Source organism: Podarcis muralis, chromosome 3, assembly GCF_964188315.1.
Source record: "Podarcis muralis chromosome 3, rPodMur119.hap1.1, whole genome shotgun sequence".
Taxonomy (NCBI): Eukaryota; Metazoa; Chordata; class Lepidosauria; order Squamata; family Lacertidae; genus Podarcis; species Podarcis muralis.
Window position 1 is genome coordinate 47278866 of NC_135657.1, and position 23643 is coordinate 47302508.

Sequence of the window (23643 nt, forward strand, 5' to 3'; positions counted from 1 at the left end):
TCTTCTTTGGCGATCACTCGGAGCCGAGTAAGATTGTCTTCCATAAACACGGTTTAAACAATGAGTCTATAAGTGACTGTGGAGGCCAATTCTGGATCCACACGTCCTTCCACAGTGGGGACATTGGTTTCTGGGTGGGAGTTGATCACGGTGTGGATTTGCTTAGCATACCTTCCTCCTAGCACTTTTCTCCCTTGCGTCCTGAGTTTGAGTGTCTTCAAACCCATGACACCTTTGTTAAAGGCTGTTCTCCAACTGGAGTGCTCACAGGCCAGTGTTTCCCAGTTGTCAGTGTTTATACTAGATATTTTTTTTAGATTTGCCTTGAGACAGTACTTAAAGAGTATTGGGCCCTAAGCTGTCTCCAGTCAGTTTTAAATGCAGATGCAATAGTGGTCAGCAATCCAAATACGGTAGTTATCAGATCAAACAAAACAAGTTTCTCTTTAAATGCCATCTCAAACTGAAAGCTCTTTGTGACTCTAACACTACGTTGTCACACTTCTCAGGAAAAGCAAACTGCAAATAAGATAACTCCTGTGATCTTGGAAACTTAAGCTGAAGCCATGAGTGCTCAGAATAACTCTCGAGGCTATAAACTCAAAACAGGTACCTGAAAGTGTTCTTTGTTTTATTTTTCAGCAGTAAAGTGACTATGCTGCAATATGGCAAATGTCACAGCAAACCATTCCCTTGATTAAAGGCTTGATGTGAACACACAAGAGGATTAACCATATTGCCAAAGATAAAATGGATGGTAAATGGCTAACATTCTTTACCAGAAGGTTATTTTCATTAGTTTATTGTGGGGAAAAATATAGAAACACCAACGCTCGTAACATTCAATAATGGGGGGGGGGGGGATACATTACATTTTAAACTCTTATTACAGACTGGAGAAACCTGTGATAATTACCAATGACAAATATTTGCTCCTACATTAAACTTCTGAAATTATGCCATGCCAACAGACCATTTGCCATACAGAAGTAAAGGCAGGGATTTGTGTCATTAATGGACCTTGTTCTTCTACTACTTCAAAGTATTTTTTTGTATATAAATTTTATTTCCCATCTCTTCCCCCAACACAATGGCTTGGATTCTAAGTTGCTCTTCCATTTGCACAAGGGGTGGTGATTTCTACTGGCTTTCCCTTCCATGTGTAATCCCAAACAGCATATCCCACAACATTTCCAAAGGTTCCACAGGAATGGATTTCCAGAGAACGTGGGGTGCTATAGTGGGAAGTGGGGAGCAGGAAAGCCCTGTTCCATTAATGGAACTGTTCTATTGAAAGAGAGGAAGTGAGGATTCAAGCCAAAGTACATAATCAAGAAGAGAGATCAACAACATCTGAACTTGGAACAAGTGAGTTGTGGATCTCACCTACCATTGGTGTCAAACACTTCTGATGAAGAGCACAAATGACACACAGGCCTGGGTACATGTCTTACACATAGTATATCAGAATGGGATGAGGAATGTGTGTATGTGTGTAAATTGTTGTGCATACATACACTGACAAGCTGCTGCCAACAGCCATTTCCTCACATATGAACAAGCATTACAACCTATATGTGGAAATTGCTCTATTTCCTGCACAGATATGATCCTGGTAATTTGGCAATATGTGAAGCAGTAATAAGAACCATGAGCTGGTGGTCATAAGCACCAATTCATGTTAGATGACAAACTGTCAATAAGCATCATTGTATCATTGTTCAGCAATACAGTTAGCAAAGATAAGTAGTAATTTGCAAAGTATTAGCCTAGTGAAATCTTCATTTTTAAAAACACGGCATTGACAACTGAACAGTAAGGTATTGGAATTGGAAGTTTACATTAACAGTGTGTATGTATTAATATTACTCAAAACTGTCAGAACTTGCTTCTGTTACAAACAAGCATGATAAATTATTACAGCTTTTCCAGGCTTGTTTTGCTTGGCATCATTTTCAGCAACAGAAAGCTAGCATTAAGGCAGGATGTTCAAAGAGGTGAGTAAGGGCCCAAAAATATTTCATAACCTTAGTTAATTAGTTTCTCCCAGGTACATTTCTCATTCAAACATTCTCTATTTCTTTTAAGTCCCATGGAATTTGGCATGTTGATTATAATACTTTTTTTCTCTCTCAGTCGTCACTATTCAGGAAGTAAAACTCAAACAGAAATAAAAAAAACATGTTACAACATTGAGTTTATGCACTATGACCCTTCCCCAGTACCTCTCAATTACAAAGGGAGATTGAAGTTGGTCTATAACAATAAAATTGAGACTATAAACAGTGACATTTGTGAGAATAAATAGCATTACAAAGTAGATTTTGCACTGACCAATGAGCCTAGTGGGCTTGTAAAGTCACTATCTAAGAACATTTTTTATATATATACAAATTATTCTGGTTCATCTTCTATCCCAAAACATAAGAAATTAAAAAGAAAAAGATACTTCTAATAAACAAATCCAAAGTAATGAAATGCTTTCTTACAATTCTACAGTCCCCCTCTCATTTTTTTAATTTTTTTTTTTTTGCCATGAAATTTCTAAGTAGTTTAGGAAAGCCCATCTTCATGGTCAATTATTTCAGTTTTGCTGGAGAACACATCAGCTAACATATGCTTTGGTATCTCAGAGCCCCTGACTTTTAATGTGTAGCAGGCATTTTCCACTTTGGCCAAACTCTGTTTCAAGGTATAGAGTTTTTTAGAAACTTCATATGGTCCAGTGTTACCAATATAGGAAAAGCCGTCATAGATCTGGCGCAGGAACTGGCTCAGCTCAAATGGGGTATCTATGTCCCCATTGCCAACACTGTTAATGCACATCCGCATCAGCTCTCCAGTCAGATCAGCCACTCCCAGGAGGTAATCTACAGGAGTCACCTTCAGGCTTGAAGTGTTATGTTGCTTGTTGTGACAATCAGAAGATGGCTAGCAACAAAACAGAATACAATGAATAATTTAGAAACCAGTGAAATTGCAACTTGTTAAAGATAATTCAGAGAAGCAACCAGTTATATAAAAATAATTCTGGAAAGAACATGGTCTTTCTTTTGAACCAGTCAACACACGGATATGGTTAATGTATGTCTCCCGTTAATTACTTGCAGTTAGGCAGGTATTAATCCCTATTTTGTGCCCGATTATTAACAGCTTAACCATAATGTGGTTCTCTACTATTTTCCCCAACAGGTGTCCTGTGTTTTCAATAATAACATGGCTTCATCTTCAGGCCAGGAAAAGCATCACCTACTAAATTTTTGCCTGTCATGCAGCATTTAAGTTACAGAAGTGCCCCCACTCAACAGCCAGCAACTCTACCTATTCTACATTCAGATACTTGGTTTGTTTGAGTTCTTCTTAAATGGTACTATTATACTTATATCATTCACTCACATGGAGCTTTCAGTAGTTTCCCATCCAAATTAGATAATCCACTTTCTTTTATTTTTTGTTTGTGGACAACAATGTCTTCATTTGCAGTGCATGCACATCTACTGAGTGTGCACGCAAATGTTTGCTTTAAGGTCTACAATTCCTCTAATCAACAAAAACGTATTTTACAGATTCCCACTCACTACCATGGCGAAAACTGAGGTACAAATGGTCCAAGAGGATCAACTTGCTGATTAAAGAGGATGGCCAATGTTACTTAGGTGCAATGCAAATGCCTTGGGGGGTATCCAGCAAAGTTTACTCAGAGTAGACAATTAAAATTAGCAGACTAACTTAATAGTGTTCATTAATTTCAGTGGGACTAATCTGAGTGAAACTTTGTTGAATACCACACTTTGTCAGTTTCAAGCTAAAAAAACCACACACAAACCCATTCAAGTTCCAGGAATCCTAGCAATTCAAAGGAATATCTGAAAAAAGATATTTAATAGAACCAACAGACTCCAGCCTTGACACATGGGATAGAGATATGCCCCTTCTAGTCACAAATCCTACAGCACACAGACAACTACCAAATGTAGATGGGCCTTCATAAAAAACATTTAGTGTGGCATTAAACCCCAGAGGTGAAGGGGTTTGCGAAGAAGTGCAAAAAGAAAGCGAGAGAATACTTGGTTTAAGGAAAGAAATGATGGTGCAGCTCCACACACCAGGAAACAGTGCACTGAGGGTTTCCAGTAGCAACAATTGACTGAAGCTTATTTCAAGGCTCATAATTTGGGGTGAGTAACATTGTAACACCAACAGAAATGATAGAATGAGAGCCAGAGCCTGCTTTGCTGTGTGTGCTCAGTCCAGAAAATACCAAAATTTACTTCTTGCATAAATTATGCAACTGCATACCTGCATTTTATTTGTTTTGCATAATTCATTCTGTTTCTGTTTGTCATAGGGGTAAACGGGAAAGAGGAAGGCCCTGAAACACCTAGGGAGTTTACAAGGGAAAAACAAATTTCATGAAACTATAGTCATGCTGTTTCAGACTTAAATAATAGGAATTTCCTAATATGCAAGTAAGGGATTGTATCCAAGAGTTATAGCAGGCATCCCCAAATTTGGCCCTCCAGATGTTTTGGGACTACAATTCCCATCATCCCTGACCACTGGTCCTGTTAGCTAGGGATGGTGGGAGTTGTAGTCCCAAAACATCTGGAGGGCCAAGTTTGGGGATGCCTGGTTATATGTAACCCTAGAAAAGCTTCTTTCTAGGGGGGCTGTGGGCCTCAAAAATGCTGTGATTGTGGCAACTGCTGAAAATTGGGGGAGGCAGTTTACATGAGTAGAGATCCTACTCTACAAGCTGTTTCTGCCCAATTATCTCTAATTCCTTCCTCCTGCAACCCAGGTCTTAACTGAAGGTCCACTGGCTGCCAGAAAAGGGCTTTTCAGGGGGTTGTAGTAGGCAGGATAGGGTGGGAAAGGCTCACTGCACTGTACAGTAAATTATGGATACAGCCCTATGTGTTTACTATAAATAGCCAATGCTTCATCTCCAGTAATCATAACGTTCTAATTTAAACCACAGCTTCTGAATATTCCCTACTATATTTTATTTGGAAGGATAATTGGAAGGAAGGAAATTGGAAGGAAATTGGGGTTTTCCTGCTATTTTTGTGGTCCTAAAGTAATAAATTATCAACTTTTGTATGTTACTATACTGAGCTGCAAGTATCTGGAGTCTTATTTTTCAGAAGACACCTGGACCTACAAAAAGTAAAACATTTGACTTCTGTCTAAATACTCTCCATGAGTCATCTGTAATAGCAAAACTGGGTACGCCACTTGTTCTTGTAGGAGTCATGTAATTTCCCATGTCAACAGCTCAAACTGTAGAAACATTATGATGTATGGTTAGAGTTAAGCATAACCAAGATGTTAAAACATCAGGGTCTGAGATGACTCGGCGTGCTTATCTTTCACCTATGACTCAGTTCCAGCTTTTCAAAGACAGTATACAGCTACTTGCTGCAAACAAGTAAGACATTATGCAGCTACTTGCTCAGGCTGTAAAGCTATATTTTTTAATGCAAGTCCTCATGAATCAAAATCAGTTCTAATTCATGTACAGTGGTACCTCGCAAGACGAATGCCTCTCAAGATGAATGCCTCGCAAGACGAAAGGGTTTTTGGTTTTTTGAGTTGCTTCGCAAGACGAATTTCCCTTTGGGCTTGCTTCGCAAGATGAAAACGTCTTGCAAGTTTGTTTCCTTTTTCTTAAAACTGTTAATACCCTATATCCTATGGGAAACCGTGCTTTGCAAGACGAAAAATTCGCAAGACGAAAAAACTCGCAGAACGAATTAATTTCGTCTTGCGAGGCACCACTATATCTTAAATGTAGGTATATCGGGGACCTGCAAAAATTACTGGAATTTCCTTTGAAAATGTGTAACTTAAAAGACTATTTCATGGCATTTCCAAAAGATGATAATAAGTGAAAGTGCTGGAAAACATTAAGATGCCTTCCCTTAAGAACAGCCTTGCTAGAGCAGCCCAATGGGCCTTCTAGTTCACCATCCTGCTTCCCTGCAGCAGCCAACTGCTCTGGGGGACCAAATTGCTATTTTTAAAGATGAAAGTTGCAATAATCTGAAGGCTTAACAGCCGCCTAGGCCAACATCCATGTTGTAGGATTGTAGGGACTGAATTGTTCATCAGTAATTTTCCAATAATTTCATTAGCGGGGGGCAGGGGAGAGAGAGAGAGAGAGAGAGAGAGAGAGAGAGAGAGAGAGGAAAAATCCTCCAAGATTACATATTAAAATACACTACATAAGATAGAAATGCCAAGTAATGGACAGTTTCTGTTGAACACAATGGGTTTTAGCTCATTAGTAAGCCAACAAGTATTTTACTACCTTTGCTTCTTCCTCTTTATCTTCTTCTGAAAATATCAGTTGCCTATTGATCTCCTCTATACTAACTAATGACCGAGTTTTGATAAAATACTGGAATGAGACAGCTTCCACGTATTCCTGAAGACCTGGTTGAAGTGGGGGAAAATAAAACAAATGACATTTCACCATAATCCATAATTATTATGAAAATTATTTCAGTAATATTCTAAGGGTTCCTACAAAGAGAGTGTAAGAGTTTGGATTTGATATCCCGCCTTTCACTCCCCTTCAGGAGTCTCAAAGCAGCTAACATTCTCCTTTCCCTTCCTCCCCCACAACAAACACTCTGTGAGGTGAGTGGGGCTGAGAGACTTCAAAGAAGTGTGACTGGCCCAAGGTCACCCAGCAGCTGCATGTGGAGGAGCGGAGACGCGAACCCGGTTCCCCAGATTACAAGACTACAGCTCTTAACCACTACACCAATTGTGCAGCCAAGAACAGAAATGTGGATGAACATTTCATAAATAAAAAAGCAAAAAGGGACCCATATCTTGCACTGAAATATTATTGTCCCTGTACAGCAAATGGAAGATTCATCATAGCACCATGCATGCTGCAACTCCTATCTGCAATTTACAAGTTGCAGTGGGGAATATTCATGTCACTTGTGCCAGGTTTAAATGGGTAAGATCAGGCCCTAAAATTCTTGAAGAATTCAAAGAGAATTTGTTGCTTTCTACTTAGAAAGCAAAATGTAGATCATTTTAAAACTTTATTCTTAGTTAATGACATGAATTCCATGACTAGCCAGGTGTATACCTAGCACACAACGAAAACTCTATGCTTCATGAAAGTAGAAGAATACACATACCCTTTATATACAGTGGTACCTCTGGTTAGGTACTTAATTTGTTCCAGAGGTCCGTTCTTAACCTGAAACTGTTCTTAACCTGAAGCACCACTTTAGCTAATGGGGCCTCCTGCAGCTGCCGCGCCACTGGAGCACGATTTCTGTTCTCATCCTGAAGCAAAGTTCTTAACCCGAGGTACCATTTCTGGGTTAGCGGAGTCTGTAACCTGAAGCGTATGTAACTTGAAGCATATGTAACCCGAGGTACCACTGTACTGGTGTGTCTGGAAAATGCATTACCACGGCATTTAATAGTGGAGATGACTGAAAAACAGGCTGTGGTGAATCTTTTGAAATGCCTTCATCCCTTTTGGACTTAACAGACTCTTTTACTTAGAACAGGGCAGAGAAGAAACAACCTCAAGTTCAGGATCTCATGAATAACTGAGGGCAATAAATATTGGGCAGCTACCAGCAGTAAACCTCATCAGTGAATTTCTCCTCAAAATAATGCCTTGGAAATAGCTACATTTTGGGGCAAGGCATCTGAAAGGTGAATGATCCTGTCACTTGCAAACTCCCAGTGTCCCTATACGTCACTCAGTGGCAGATTACATCTTTCTCATTGCCCTCTCCTTCTACATTCAGCACCTCTTTACTATTGCCAGAGTTGCCACCCTCTTTTCTCACAAACTCTAGTTGACACATTAAACCAAAAAGGCAGTTTGACTGTGGCTCAGGAGCTGTATATGGCTGAGCTAAAGTACTCACTATTTTTAGTAATATCAAAACGGGTTTCCTCTTGACCATTTTTCAGTAGTGGGACCACAACATACACTCAGCTTACATACATGATTGCAACCTTATGCAGCTGTGGGAAAAATAAATAAAAGGAGAACCAGGGAAACCCACTGGTGGCCTCTCTCCATTTACTTATTTTTTTCCTACCCATGCACCCAACTGCTTTTCCTTACTTACCGGGTCCTGGGAAGGTCTCAGCAGGGCCCTGGGAAGCTCCCAGAGACCTTGTGCCTCCTTCTGGATAGGTTACAGGAGGGCTCTCGGAGTGGCCAAGGGCCCTTGTGCAACCTTCCCCGAGTCCAATAAGCAGACCCCCACCTTTCAGAAATGTTTGCCTATTCATCTCACACTCTGAAATGAATGGCCTTGTTTGGATATAACATTACAAGAACAAGCCCCAGTTCGTTGCTGGCATGCCTGCAAGGAGGAGGAGAGCAAAAGCTTTTGCTATACAAAGGGACCTTGGTTCTCAAACGCCTTGGTTCCCAAATGCCGAAAACCCAGAAGTGTTCCGGTTTTTTGATCTTTTTCGGAAGCCGAACATCCGATGTGGCTGTCAGCTATTGTTTTCGGGGCGCCTGCACCAATCAGAAGCTGCCCCTTGGTTTTTGAACATTTCAGAAGTCAAATGGGCTTCCGGAATGGATTAAGTTTGGCGCTTTTGTTTTTGCTATTTTGCATTTTTGTTTTTGAGGCTTTTTTGGTTAATTTGTTTTTGTGACTGTGTGGAACCCATTTCAGCTACTGATTGATTGATTGATTGATTGATTGTGTAACTGTGGAAATGGATAAAAGCCCCCCAACCAAACAATGGTAAGAAATGCAGGTAAGAAAAAAATAATTATTTTTATTTTTATCATCTACAATACTGTCTTATTTATTTATAGTAGAGTACACTGATTATTGCTTTCATTTTTTTGGATCAATGGCCTCATTAGAGAGTAAAATTCATGTTAAATTGCTGTTTTAGGGGTTGCTTTTAAAAGTCTGGAAAGGATTAATCCATTTTGCATTACTTTCTATGGGAAAGCATGCTTTGGTTTTGGAACCGACTTCCGGAACAGTTTAAGTTTAAGAACCAAGGTACCACTGTATTTTTAACTAATTGTGGTTTAGCACACAGTCTGAAACCATCTAACTTCCAACTGCCTTATGAAGCTCTGGGCAATCCCCCCACCCAAAAAAACTGAACAACTCTGGGCCATCTCCCCCCATTTTCTTAATTTGGAGTCCCCCAAAATAGGAGTCGTCTTATACATGGGGGCGTGTTATACATGGAAAAATACGGTATCTTCATTGAGTCCTTCAAAATAAAGTCAGGATACTAACTAACAGCTGTTTTAGACTTACCCTAATGACTACTGAACTATGTTTTCCTCATTATAATCAAATAAACTAGACATGAAATACGTGCCTTTTAGAAGTCCTCCACAAAAAGCAGCTTGAAAATGACATTTAGAATGACCTAAGACCTTGACATAAGGTGTTTTTAATAAGCAGGTAAAAGGATGTTTAAATATATTATATTGTAACTTAATGGAAGGACATCCGCTACTTTCAGCAAATAATCCCAACGGTGAAAAAAAATCCATCCCATTTCACTATTCCATCCAACAATACCTTCCTCCTCCTGCTCTCAGTTTTGGGTCGTTTCCAAGAAAAGGATTACTTAAGGATCATGCTGCCAGTAAGAGAATAGTTTATAAGGCTGCCTTTGTGTAGTTTGTTTTCCCTGAGTGAACATTGGGAAGGCCAATTAAAAATCCATGATTGCATCTGCCAGCACTTCCTCAGATATTAAAACAGACTAAAAGAATAGTAAAGAAATGTTGACATTCTGTCTCAAAAGTGAGAACTTTCAAGAGCCATCTGGTCACCGGTTCAAGTAGATGGTACTCCTATAGTCTTCTGCGCCTCTTTTCTGTTCTCTCAAATAGCTTTTTTAATTCTACTCTATATACATATTACAAAAGTGCAGGGTTCTTAATGCTTCCAACAGCTTATCCATGATAAAGATGACAAGGAGCAACCAACAGGGACAACAGTACAACTTTCAAGAAAAACAATATAAATAAGAATGGGGAGGCTATTTATTAATCAACCCATTGCACTGAGGCATCCACACAAGAAGCTGGGTAAGATAGTTCTTGCGAACAGTCAATGAGAAAATAATACATATTTTCTATTTTGCAGCATAATTTGCTGAACTTCATATGAAGGTTTTTAATTACTTGTCTGAATTAAAAGTACCTTCCTGTAATTTAATGTTATTCAAGTATTTAGATGCAGAAGCCAGGTCTTCTGGATTTTATATTCTCCCTTTTCTTGATCAGGACAGTGTATTTTTTCAAAGACTTCCCTCCAAAATTAATCTGCATTCAGTTTTCTCAATAATGAAATACAGCATTCACATATGATTGAAAATAGACAAATTAAACTTGTCCATTTTCGGAAGAACACTGCAACATAGGAAGCTGCCTTATGCTAGTCAGACCATTAGTATATTTAGCTCAGTATGTTTACAATGACTTTCAGCAACCCTCCAGGGTTTTAGACAAGGCATTTTCCCCAGCCCTACCTAGATATGCTGGGAAATGAAACTGGGACCTTCTGCATGGAAAGCAAATGATCTACTACTGAACTATGGCCCTTCCCCAAACAATGAAATAGTTGGAGCAAGAAGTATAGGAAACCCAGTATATATCACATGACTCTGCTAACTTATCTAGGACCTTCACAGGGTGGCAAGAACTTTAGCAGAAATATGTACCAAAAAGGAGGCCCTAAGAGTCCTACAAACAAGTCCCAGAATAAGGATCCAATATTCAAAATCTGGCAAAGTTGTTTTCCCCCGCTTACCCTGTGCAATTTACTCCCTTGATCTCATTGCAATTACACAGCTTACCTGAACAAATACCACGTTTCAAAGTAGATTAAAGCTAGTGCTTTAAAGATAGATATACAGATTATTAATTTGTTATATGAAGTGTTCCTTTAAAATAATGCTTTATGTTTCAAATATCACAGCTGCTAGAAATCCAGTGCAAAAAAGACACTGGTTAGATCATGCTCCTGAGCAGCATAGGTCTCAACTAAATTGCAAAAGTATGTTTAATTTATTATAGAGATGCTTGCATGTATGCTAGCTTGCTCAATATCTCACTACTTGACCCAAGGAAAATGAAGTAGATCTGATGGCAGTCCATTAAAAGATTATTTAGTACTTTAAAAGCAATGATGTCAGAATGGCCAAAACCCCAAATAATTTGAGAGAAGCAAATTGGAATCTACCAAGATAGCCCACCTGTAACATAACAAGGGAAAATGCACAACTATCCCAGAACAAAGCTAATTGATACAGGGGGAAATTACTTTTAAGTAATCTGTGTAGAAGTCCTTAATAATGATGACATTAGTTTCTTCAGTAGTCCAATCAGGAAACTGCATTTCCACATTTGGAATCTTATCTCTGCTGTCAAAAACAGCAAGGAGAAGAGCTTATTTACCAGTAAATTTTTCGCTACATCCTGTTTCTTTGTTATAATAATAATAATAATAATAATAATAATTTATTATTTATACCCCGCCCATCTGGCTGAGTTTCCCCAGCCACTCTGGGCGGCTCCCAATCAGTGTTAAAAACAGTACAGCATTACATATTAAAAACTTCCCTGAACAGGGCTGCCTTAAGATGTCTTCTGAATATCAGGTAATTATTTATCTCTTTGACATCTAATGGGAGGGCGTTCCACAGGGCGGGCGCCACTACCGAGAAGGCCCTCTGTCTGGTTCCCTGTAGCCTCACTTCTCGCAGTGAGGGAACCGCCAGAAGGCCCTCGGCGCTGGATCTCAGTGTCCGGGCTGAATGATGGGGGTGGAGACGCTCCTTCAGGTATACAGGACCGAGGCCGTTTAGGGCTTTAAAGGTCAGCACCAACACTTTGAATCGTGCTCGGAAACGTACTGGGAGCCAATGCAGGTCTCTCAGAACCGGTGTTATATGGTCCCGGCGGCCACTCCCAGTCACCAGTCTAGCTGCCGCATTCTGGATTAATTGCAGTTTCCGGGTCACCTTCAAAGGTAGCCCCACGTAGAGCGCGTTGCAGTAGTCCAAGCGTGAGATAACTAGAGCATGCACCACTCTGGCGAGACAGTTCGCGGGCAGGTAGGGTCTTAGCCTGCGTACCAGGTGGAGCTGGTAGACAGCTGCCCTGGACACAGAGTTAACCTGCGCCTCCATGGACAGCTGTGAGTCCAAAATGACTCCCAGGCTACGCACCTGGTCCTTTAGGGGCACAGTTACCCCATTCAAGACCAGGGAATCCCCCACACCAACCCGCTCCCTGTCCCCCAAAAACAGTACTTCTGTCTTGTCAGGATTCAACCTCAGTCTGTTAGCCGCCATCCATCCTCCAACCGTTATTCAGCGGTCTTAATTTTACACAGCAATCCAATGGACCTTTTCAAGGAATTCTCCCTCTTCATGAATTTAAGATCTTTTATTCCCCAGTGAGCCTGGGAAATAATTTGTAATTTACATTGTATCACTTATTACATTACTAGTTATTTCTGGGTTACTGCTGCACTGTATGCATACTGCTATGAAAACCTGCATACAATATACAGTCTTGTTTTTGTTCTAGTTACTTTACAGCAGGGGCAATAATTTTTTTCTGTTGAGGGCCACATTCCCTCAGGAATCTGTCAGGGTGGGTGGGGTCATCAATTTCTTTCTCTCTCTATCACTCACCCCCCTCTTTCTCACATTTCCTCCCCAACCAAAAAAGGAGGCTGCTAGGAGATAGGTAGAGATCTAAGCTGATTACTTGCAGACGGCTTTTGAAAACAGGCTGCAGGTCACAAATGATCCTAGGACTGCAGGTTGCCCACTCCATGCTATAGTTCCTAGAAATCAGTATAAATTTGAAGTCTGGAAAACAAATATGGTAAATATTTGCCTTATTATTTCAAACATATGTGAAGCTTCAGTCTACCTCATTTCTGCAGCTCTCATATATTCTCTCTCCTAGTTTTCTCTTATCTTACTCCTACCTGATGGCATCTCCTCTTCCCCATGTTCTTTTTGAAAAATTCAAGAGTTTGTTTCAAGTGGCCTGGCAACTCTCCAAAAGTCCTCTTGCCCTAAACTTACTTTGCAAAGCTCCTATAGCACTCAGGAAACAGGAAGGAGAGCCCCTTCCTTCTAGCAGGGAGATTCTTGTCCTCCTAGCTCAGTTCTAGGACATGGAAGAAACCACTTTTTCTGCTCTTCTGATAAATCAGAAACCCCTCTGCTCCCATTCCTCAGCTGATCATCAGAAGAGCAAGAGGATTGTCTGAGTGTGTGTTTATATGTGTATTCAAGTGTGTATTGGCAAGTTTAGCCATGCCCTTCACTGGCATGCAACCCTTGGAGGGCTGGGCCAACCCTCAATGCAGCCCTCAAGCCAAAAAAAGTTTGCAATCTCTGTTCTAGAGCATTTCTACTTTCAGACTCATTACTCCTATCCTAGATTTTTTTGCCTACCTTGTCTTAATAATTGTTTAGCTCAATCACTGCAGCCCTGCTGACTGCTTAGCATCTTAGTGACAGGCAGGCAGTTTAACCAGTTAACTGGCAAGGCCTTCATCACTGGGGTCACCACAACATCCCTTTCTGAACTACGTTATAGATAGGTGCCATTCTCATTGACAGAGTGGGCCAAGGGGAGGAGGGATGAGTAATGGAAGTAAATATACCTACAATGGATGAGTCTCGTCTTTGCTCACCAACAATTTCTCAGTTATTAACATAGTCCTAGTCATAGCCATGAGTCTTTTCATGCATTATCTATTCCACTGCGCAGCTTATCATACATTAAGATAGTTTTGGTTACAATAGATCTAGTTTGAATGCATGGCATTGAATTTAAAGTCTTTCTTTATTTTTATTTGTATGCCATCCCGAAACAAAGCTATCTTCGTGTCTTACAATAAATAAGTAAAAGCTATAGAAACGAATAAAAATGTAAAATCATTAACATAAACACAAAATTCACTACACCCCAAAATTAAAAACAGATTTTTAAAAAAGAGGCCCAGAAGTCACAGTACAATTGGAACAAGGAAGGCATTTATTGCTATTTTACACCTGGAAGCCAGCATCAATTTTCTGCTTTCCTAACACTTCTTTAATACATATTATTCATTCTGTCAAAAAGGGATGCTTCGAATATGCTATAAACTAGGAGACAGGGATTCTATAGTACAAGTGTTTTGACTTCAAAAGTTATCACAAAAGAACACTATTCCTAACCATATGCATGAGTAGCTCTCTATTGTTGTTGTTTTAAACTAGTTATTTCAGTATCTCTCTGTTTGCTTGTATAGTCATCCCTTGGGACAATCTGTACTGTTAAGAAACGTGTAGAAAACAGGCATCCTTTTTGTTATTGTTCAATTATTAGTACTACACTCAGCGTTTGAGCTCATACAAGTATCCTTTGGGGAAATGCTCTGCGTGCCATTAGCACTATTCTTAATGAGGGAAAGCAGAAAACTTCTTTTAGTGCTCTGCCAGAATTGTTTTATCTTTAAGTCAAAAGAACAACGGCTTGGAGTAACCCCAAAAAAAGCATTTCATAACTACAAATGGCAAACAATACTCCCAAGGATCATATGTCTATTTATAGATTTACAATTATGACACCAAATACATGCACATCCCCCAGCAGGTTTGTTTGTTTAAATGGAGCCGCTACTGTAACTCAATAAAATAAAAATTAATTTAAACATTTTCCACAGGAAGGCTGATTGGGCCCCCTGGAACTATTTTAAAGAGATGTATAAGGGAAGAAAAAGAATAGGATATTTCATGTCTGGTTTTAGGCCGATGGATAACATTTGTAGGAAGTCAAATGTTAATTGTACAGACTGGGTTTTTTAGATATAAATATTGGGTTTCTTTTTTACCTAGTAGAACACTAATGCCATGCTTGACAATATATTCAAATTTATGTTTTTGCATACAGATTTTTGAACTGAGTAAGGCAGGCATAGGCAAACTCGGCCCTCCAGATGTTTTGGGACTACAATTCCCATCATCCATGATAACTGGTCGTGTTAGCTAGGGATGATGAGAGCTGTAGTCCCAAAACATCTGGAGGGCCGAGTTTGCCTATGCCTGGAGTAAGGAATAGAATGCAGTACTAAAATGACAGAGAGAAAACATTTTGCTATTATGAAAAGTGAATGTTTACATTCTGATACTGTAATTGTCTTATTGTATTTATATCTCACATAACAATAATGACAGAACTCTGCCACTGATTTTATCTCCAAAGCATATATAAATCCTTAGGATATCATTAATTTCTCAGAAGGAGAACCTGGGATGAGATTGGCATTATTTATCTATAGCTTCTTAATGTTCTCTGGGCGATCCTTCCTTGATTTAGTTCCAAGTCTTTGAATGAGAAGGGGAAACAGCTGTTGCATACAGAAAGCAAATGCAGCCTATTTGGTAATTATACTTTGGTAAGAGTAGCAACAAAATATTTCTCCTCAGCTAGACATCCAGGCAATAAGCATAAATTTCTGCCACTCACTTCTTCATGATCAAATGTCTTCACAAACTTAGTCCTTGCTACTGCTTCATCGTCTTTCTTTTTGCTCTTAACTTACTAGTACAGTGGTACCTCAGGTTAAGAACTTAATTCATTCTGGAGGTCCGTTCTTAACCTGAAACTGTTCTTAACCTGAGACACCACTTTAGCTAATGGGGCCTCCCGCTGCCACCGCCGTGCGATTTCTGTTCTTATCCTGAAACAAAGTTCTTAACCAGAAGTACTATTTCTGGGTTAGCGGAGTCTGTAATCTGAAGCGTCTGTAACCTGAAGCATATGTAACCCGAGGTACCACTGTATTTATATTTAGTATTTAACATCTTCCTAAAGCCAGTGGCAGAAATTGTGTGAAGGTTTACAGTTAAGTGTCATCAACATACACACAGCAACCAACTACACCTTTATTCATCAATCAAGCAACAAAAATACTGGTACTTTACTGATGCTTGGGTGACCAACTGGGTTAGTATTGGTTGAACACCTATAAATCGAGAGTCTACAAAAATAAAAATACAAAACTAATCTTGAATACACAAGATGTCTGCATGTTCAGGGTTTTTTTTTTTAAATTCATTTGCACTTCAGACATCCCTCCCACTAAAACCCCAAGAATGTTCACATAAAACTCTTATACACATGCAAGTTCCTCTTCTGAATCATCCAATGTTGGCAACCACCCACAAAAAGAAAGCATTATTGATCCAACTAAACTTGTTTCAAATTACACAGAAAAAGTTCCACTTGAATTCTGTGTATCTTTTCTTAGTCTCGCAATGAACTTACAAATCCAAATATTCCAATACAGGGGTGCGGTGTGTGCCCCTGTGGAAAACCTTCTAGAAGCCACATGCCAGAGATGGCCGTGGCCTGAGAGAAAAGTGGCCAGAGCAACAAATGTGAATCTTAGCTTTATAAAGTAGACTACATTCCAGCCATGCAAAGGTCAAGGTTTCCATGCACACACGCATCCCTCCATGCAGGCAAGCAAGAGACATCATCATAGTTCAAGATCACATTCCAGTCATGCAAAAGTACTAGAGGCAGGCACAAAGCAGGGCCAGTGAGAGGGGCAGCCTGGTGAGAAGGGGCACAGCCTAGGAAGAGGTGTGGTCCAGAGAGACTTCCGAAGGGCAGTTATAGAGGCCTGAAGTTCCACATCTGATCCTTGGGCCTGAGGTCTCCCACTCCTCTTCTAACATAAGCCATTCCCGACAAAATCAGACCAATGTTCACATGTCAGGTGATGAACTAAAAACAGACCCAACTAAATCAGTGCCTTATTTCTTATACATACCTGGAGAGATGGCTCTGTGAAACTGATACATATCTTCTCCCATCAATTCTTGCGCTACTTGTTTTATCTTCTGTCTCACGAGATCTAATTTGGTCTCAGATTCCATTAATATTTCCTCCCCATTAGGAGCACTGTCAACACAAAATGAATTATTATGCGGTAATACTGTATCTGCAGCAAAGAGGCAAAGGGTATAATGTGCTCAATTAAGCTTAATCTTCTGCCATCAAAAAAAACTGACTGAATCCATCCAGTATCAGAAATACAATAACAAGAGATGTTTCAAAATTCTTTCTATTCCTGAAGTTAAGCAGCAGATGATATCCTTTATGAAGCTGAAACAGCAATATTCATACACAAGAGGAAAGAAACCTTGGGGTACCCCAAGGTTTGCAGAAGTACAAAAGAAAGGGGAAAAAGAAAAAACCGTATAGGGGAGGGAATAAGCCAACGCAGACTATTCATGCCCAGTGGCCACAAAGACTGACTAACTGGCACAAAACACAGGGTGGGGAGGCTACTGGGGAGGACAGCATGGCTGCAGCAGTAAACAGAAGTACATTTTTCCTAGCTCTCAATTGTAACATAAATAATTGTAACAAATTACAAATATAAATTCTTTGTATATTGCAGCATAATTTTTGTGGACTGGAACCAGCTGACATTTCAGCAAACTCAGCTGACGGATGTGGAGTTGTTTTTTTTAAAGGAATAGAAGATCTGTTATTACAACTCAATGAGAAACATGGACCAATATGGTGAAGTATCAGATATTCACACAAGCTCTTATTCATCTAGACTTCTCAACACTATCATCCATGCGGCTACATCAGCTGTGATTACTAGTACAGCAATGTGGCCAAATAACTGATGCTCACTTCCACTATAATCAACTCATTGTCTAACAACGCTAAGCTAGTCCAAACAGTGCTGTTAAAGCTGTCAACAACTGTTATTCATAAAAGCACTGCCACAAGACAGACTAGGATGATAGAAAAATAAAAAGCTTTATCAAGGCCAGATGTGGAGAACCTGAGGCCCCCCAGATGTTGCTGGACTACAACTTCCACCACTCCTGGTCACTTGCTACCCTTGCAGGGACTGTTGGGAACTGAAACTTGGAGGCTTCTCACTCCTGATCTAGGCAAAGCCTGCTGTAACATGTAATCAGATAACCTCTTTATGTAACAGATTCTCATAAACCATTTTCTACCATGCTTACTCTTTGATATGTTTACTTGAAGGATCACAAATGGCCCTAAGGAGACACAGTAGGGAAGAAAAATATTTTGCAGTCCACTGAATGTCCTCAGGGATGGGACCAGCCTAATCCCCTTAGGGAGAGAATTCTGTAATTGGGGCACTGCCACAGAAAAGGCCCTACTCCAGGCTCCAGGCTCCCAATGGCCAAACCTCTTTTGGTGGTGGGACCTTAAAAGGATTACCAAACAGTGTTGCACAAATGCAGCTAGATAAAACATATGCCTCTGCAGCACTGACAGTCAGCACAATGGGAATCTGCCTTTAGCTTTTCTTTAAAGATATACCGGGATAATGCAGGCCCTAGGCTCTCTCTTTTTCATTTGATTTGATTGTCCCTGGACTTGCAGTACAAATTAGTTTCCCACTTGGTTTTGTTACAATGAGCTAGCAAAATAAAGCAAGTTTATGGAAAGTTGCAGTGCATGTTTAAACAGAGCAATGATATTAGATGTTCAGCACTGCAAGACAGTAGGCACTAGAAAATAGACTCCTGAATTTTTAACAGTGGCATATTTAATGGGTCCCACTTTCCACACTCCTGGACAAAAAGGCACACATGTCCCAACTCCAACTTTTACACAGATGTTAAAGAAACAGCAACCCTTTCCTCATTTGTATCTAGTTATCCTACAGAGCAAGCATCAAGAACATTAAAAAGCTACATTAATTACTCACCTGGTAATCCTATGCAGTAAGAATATGACCCTTTTACTTTCAATAGTTATATCACGACTAAGTTTCACAAGCCTCTCATATTTATCATGTTTTGTATCAAGTTCCACCTGGAACGCTAAAGAGAACAAAAGGCAGAGAAGCACGTCAGTCAAGCATATGTTGAAAATATCACAAAGGAGCATCCACCAGCAAGCCAGAAAAAGTAGCAACATTTCTAATAGGTAAATATTTAGGTATGAGCTAGTTACACAGAATAGCATCCACGTTAGTATTCAAACTAAGCTTGGAAATCTTCTGTGGAACCAATAATAACTAGGAGCTTAACTCTTGTCTTTGACAGAGCAAACTATTTTACCAATATTGATTTCATTGGACTCGTATCAATTCTGACACACATATTTTTTAAAAAAAAAATCACAGATGCAAATCAGCTGCTACTTTTCTCAGTGCAGTTTATCAAGTGTGTGGAAGTGAGCATTCAGCATGAATCTGACAATACACAGGAAGCGTTTGAAGCCATATCTACAATCACAATAAAAAAATTTACAGCTACCAACTGTGAAAATATATTCAGACTGTTTCCATTAGAGCCCTTAGACCTCAATACTGTACATAAGAGGAAATGCAGTAAGGCAGCCAGTTTGCATGTGCAAACCAGTCCACAGGCCTTTAAGCAACTGCCTACCTTTGAAGGACATAGTCATAGCTGAAGGAGGATTAATGCTGTCTTTTTCTTCTCTACGATGACCATGAGGGAAATTGTCATGCTTTCTTTTTCGGAACTCACCTGTTCCTAGGAACATGAAAGAAAAGAAATGAGAGACAAACATCATCAAATTGTAATCTCAAGAAACAAAGGTTCACAAATTTTGGCTTGTCAAAATTATGCTCGCCATCAACCTTGCCCTGAAGTGTTGATCACAAGAGCTAGCTTCTGGGGCAGAGTAATGTCAAAGCCTAATAGAACTCTAGATGCAACCTTTTCCCCAGCTCTAGGTAGACAGTTTGAGAGCTCATTCTTGTACTTAAAAAAAACAAAAAAAAACTGTTATGTGTACTGCCAATGCTAAACTTTGCACTTCAGTTCATTAGTTTGCATACAAAGTTAAATTCAGGCTACTGGCCTGAAAAAGATGGGTCTCATGGTATTTTTTTAGATGTGAACATAATCAAGAATTACTGAGTGCCTCAAACAAGCCAATGGTTCTTAACAATACAAGGTTTTGTTTTGATTATCAATATAGCAGCAAATAGGTGCCTAGTACTTTTTACTGAAATATTGATTTTCTAATCTCTTACTTCAATAATATACCCTACACATATCTCTCAACGATTAAATCTCACTAAACTCAATGGGATTTATTTCCCAATATCGGGCCTAGGACTGAACTGCAGCCAGTAGTTTTCAAAACCACACCAGTGCAAGTAAATAAATAGGTACCGCTGTGGTGGGAAGGTAAACTGTTTCTGTGCGTTCTGGCTTCCGTCAGTGTTCTCTTGTGCCAGAAGTGGTTCAGTCATGCTGGCCACATGACCCAGAAAGCTGTCTGTGGACAAACCCCAGCTTCCTCAGCCTGAAGCGAGATGAGCGCCACAACCCCATAGTCGCCTTTGACTGGACTTAACCATCCAGGGGTCGTTTACCTTTACCATACCTCCTTAAGTCCCAGGCCAGTGCCTGTAGCACAATTTCCTTTCCTTTTCCTACAGAAAAACAGAGCTGGACCCTGGCTTTGGCAACAGCTGCACTACTGTTATCATTTTCAACACACCACCAGTTTGACATGTAGTCTACCACTAGCTTAGCAAAATATAATGAATGAGCAACTAGCAATTCTGCACTTTTTAGAAGTGCAATAGGCATTCCTATATATATTCCTAAAGCAGTACAGTGGTACCTCGGGTTAAGTACTTAATTCGTTCTGGAGGTCTGCACTTAACCTGAAACTGTTCTTAACCTGAAGCACCACTTTAGCTAATGAGACCTCTCGCTGCTGCTGTGCCGCCGGAGCACGATTTCTGTTCTCATCCTGAAGCAAAGTTCTTAACCTGAAGCACTATTTCTGGGTTAGCGGAGTCTGTAACCTGAAGCATATGTAACCTGAAGCTTATGTAACCCAAGGTACCACTGTAAACACTCCAAAGGTAATGGGTAATGCTCATCCAACTAGCATATGATAGGATAACGTAGGCATAACCTCAAGTAACCTGGAGGGTTGCACAGGGTCACAAAAGAACATTCAAGTGTGAACTTGTACTGTCACAAAACAGCACGGGCAACTATGCTGCTTGACGCAGTGAAGCGGCCACCTTTTCTTGCAGGATTCTTAGACCATACTTGTAACAGCTACCGTTACTTAGTTTTTTGCTTCTCCCTCACCACCTTTTCTGCGCTGGGTCTTGCATTTCTGCCTCTCAACCAGCTGTCACAGGTGCAAGAGCCTTTCCAAAAGGGGCGATGCTGGAAGACGGGGAGGGAGGAGAGGAAGAGAGAGGGAGACTGACTATCCGAACACAACAAGGTCCTGCCTCCACAAGCGGTTAAGAGCGTCGGCCTGTTACTTGGGGCCGCGGGCGCTCCAAGCCCCCACTCGGCCATAAAGCTCAACGGGCGCCGGGCAACCACCGCCTCGCAGCCAAGCTCCTCGGGGGAAAGGCGGGATAGGAATGGAATCATACATTGGCATTTGGGGGCTAAATGGGCGAAGGGAAGAGGAATAAGGAAAACGGGAGCGAAAGGTCAAAATAAGGGGGCTGGGGCGCGGGGCAGGCGCGGGTCGAGGGCCGCCTGAGCCTCCCCGCCTCTCTCGACGAGGGAGGCCCGTCCCTCTTTCCCCCTCAGCCCGCCGCTGCCGGCACCTTCTCTGCCGCTCATGTCGCCCGCGCTCGCGCCCCGGGAGGCCTCCGCTCCGCCCCTTTCGAACTCTGAGGGCGCCACGCGCAGCAACCGCAACAGATGCCGCAGCTCCCACTTGAGGGCGGGTCGCTCGGCCGCCGCTCCGTTTCCTCAGTTTGCCAAGACCTTCCCGCTCTCTCCTCACCGTCCTCCTCTTCCTCCCCCCCCCCCACCGCCGCCTTCTTTCGGCGTCCTTCTCGAATTCCTGACAGCAGAGTTTTATTTCATGCAGCGCCGAGCCCGCCGCGTCTCGGCATCGTCTCCCACCGCCTCAAAGCAGAGGGTGGCAGCCGGCCTAGACGCCGCCACATCTTTAACTATTTTTCCGGGTAAGGGAAAAGACTTTCCGAAGCAGGCATTCGATGCGGTGCCACATCCCGCGCGCTCTGCAGCCGCTTCAAGCCCTCTGGCCGAGCAAGGCATTGTGGGGAATGTAGTTTTCGTGATAAAGGTGGCGAAGAGGCCTCTCTGAGCCATAGAGGTAAGAAGACTTAAAGGCGGGAAGCGCGAGTTCCTCCTTCGTAAAAACTACAGAGGCTTGTGGCAACCTTGAAGACCAACAAATCTGTTGATTTCATGATTACGACGTCAGATGTACGGAGCCAATCCCGCTTTATATAGCTCCGCCAAACGAGGCCAATCATTTCCCCATGAAAACATCATTTGCATCTTAGAATGTCCCGGGATGTGCAGGAATTCCGCATCAGGGGTCCTGGGTAGACAAATCAGCACGGGAAGCGTTCCTTGAAGTCTGAAGGAACAACTGGAAATGCAGTTACACCAACACATTGCACCCTAGACAATGCTGCTTAGAATCCCATACAAGCCTTCACAGGGCTCACCCACACCAAAGCATCACAGATCCCCTTGTGGGATTTTGGGGAGGCAGAAGAGGTAGTTGACTAGTGCCTGCTGCTGCACCATTACTGAAGGAGCACTGACTGACGGCATGCTGAAGTCGAGCAATTCTTTATTCCTATGAATGTTATTAAAGTTGGTAAATGTTCTAATCATAACGGCTGTAAAAATTCATAAGCACACTTACTTCAAAGAAAACATATGTAGAATTAGGTTGCAATAGTTGACAATTGGGGATGCGGGTGATGCTGTGGGTTAAACCACAGAGGCTAGGACTTGCTGATCAGAATGTCGGCGGTTCGAATCCCCACGACGGGGTGAGCTCCCATTGCTCGGTCCCAGCTCCTGCCAACCTAGCAGTTCGAAAGCACGTCAAAGTGCAAGTAGATAAATAGGTACCGCTCCAGCAGGAAGGTAAACGGCATTTCCGTGCGCTGCTCTGGTTCGTCAGAAGTGGCTTAGTCATGCTGGCCACATGACCCAGAAGCTGTACGCCAGCTTCCTCGGCCAATAAAGCGAGATGAGCACCGCAACCCCAGAGTCAGTCATGACTGGACCTAATGGTCAGGGGTCCTTCTACCCTTTACCTAGTTGACAATTAGCCAGCAATTTTTTAAAGTGTGTCTGGCTGTTAACCAGAAGGTTGTTGATTCAAGCTCACCCAGGAATGACTGTGGGAAGGATTTCTGTGTTGGATTAGATGAGCCATGAAGTTGCTTCCGACTCGATGATTCTATGACTTTTATGACATGCTGCCTAAGAAAATACCTGAATAACCCTAGCCTATGTTTCACCTAGCATTGCTGCCAGACTTCAGGTAGACATACTTTCTGGCCCTCCTCCTTGAAATCTTTTAAGGGAGTTGGGGTGTTTCCTACCAGAACCCCCCTCCCCAGCATTGTGTTTCTATTATTGTGACTAGAGTTGGGGGAGAAATTAGATTCAGTTCACATTTAAAAAGGCAAACCTACCTAATTCACACTTTCCAAAATAATACACGGACCAATACACAGTCATTCTTCAAAATTTGCACTTCACTTAATTTTACAGTGTAGTTCTCCAACCAGTAAAGTGTACATAAATGCATGTACTAATGTGCACATATAAATA

At 41.3% G+C, this 23643-nt stretch overlaps 1 protein-coding gene across 2 annotated transcripts; it reads right to left on the reverse strand.

The window, feature by feature from the left end:
* Window positions 1-786: 786 nt before the first annotated feature.
* Window positions 787-21833, reverse strand: TSNAX (translin associated factor X). Of its 2 annotated transcripts, none has more exons than XM_028724026.2 (6): window positions 21639-21833; window positions 19465-19566; window positions 18780-18894; window positions 16842-16972; window positions 6314-6438; window positions 787-2931 (listed from the first exon to the last, which is right to left on the reverse strand). In XM_028724026.2, exons 1-6 carry the CDS (start codon window positions 21652-21654, stop codon window positions 2554-2556), a joined length of 867 nt encoding a protein of 288 aa, XP_028579859.2. In that variant the 5' UTR covers window positions 21655-21833; the 3' UTR covers window positions 787-2553. The 2 variants fall into 2 exon arrangements, with proteins under 2 accessions (XP_028579859.2, XP_028579858.2); XM_028724025.2 differs by having other exon boundaries at window positions 19465-19572; window positions 21639-21831.
* Between the last annotated feature and the right edge of the window lie 1810 nt (window positions 21834-23643).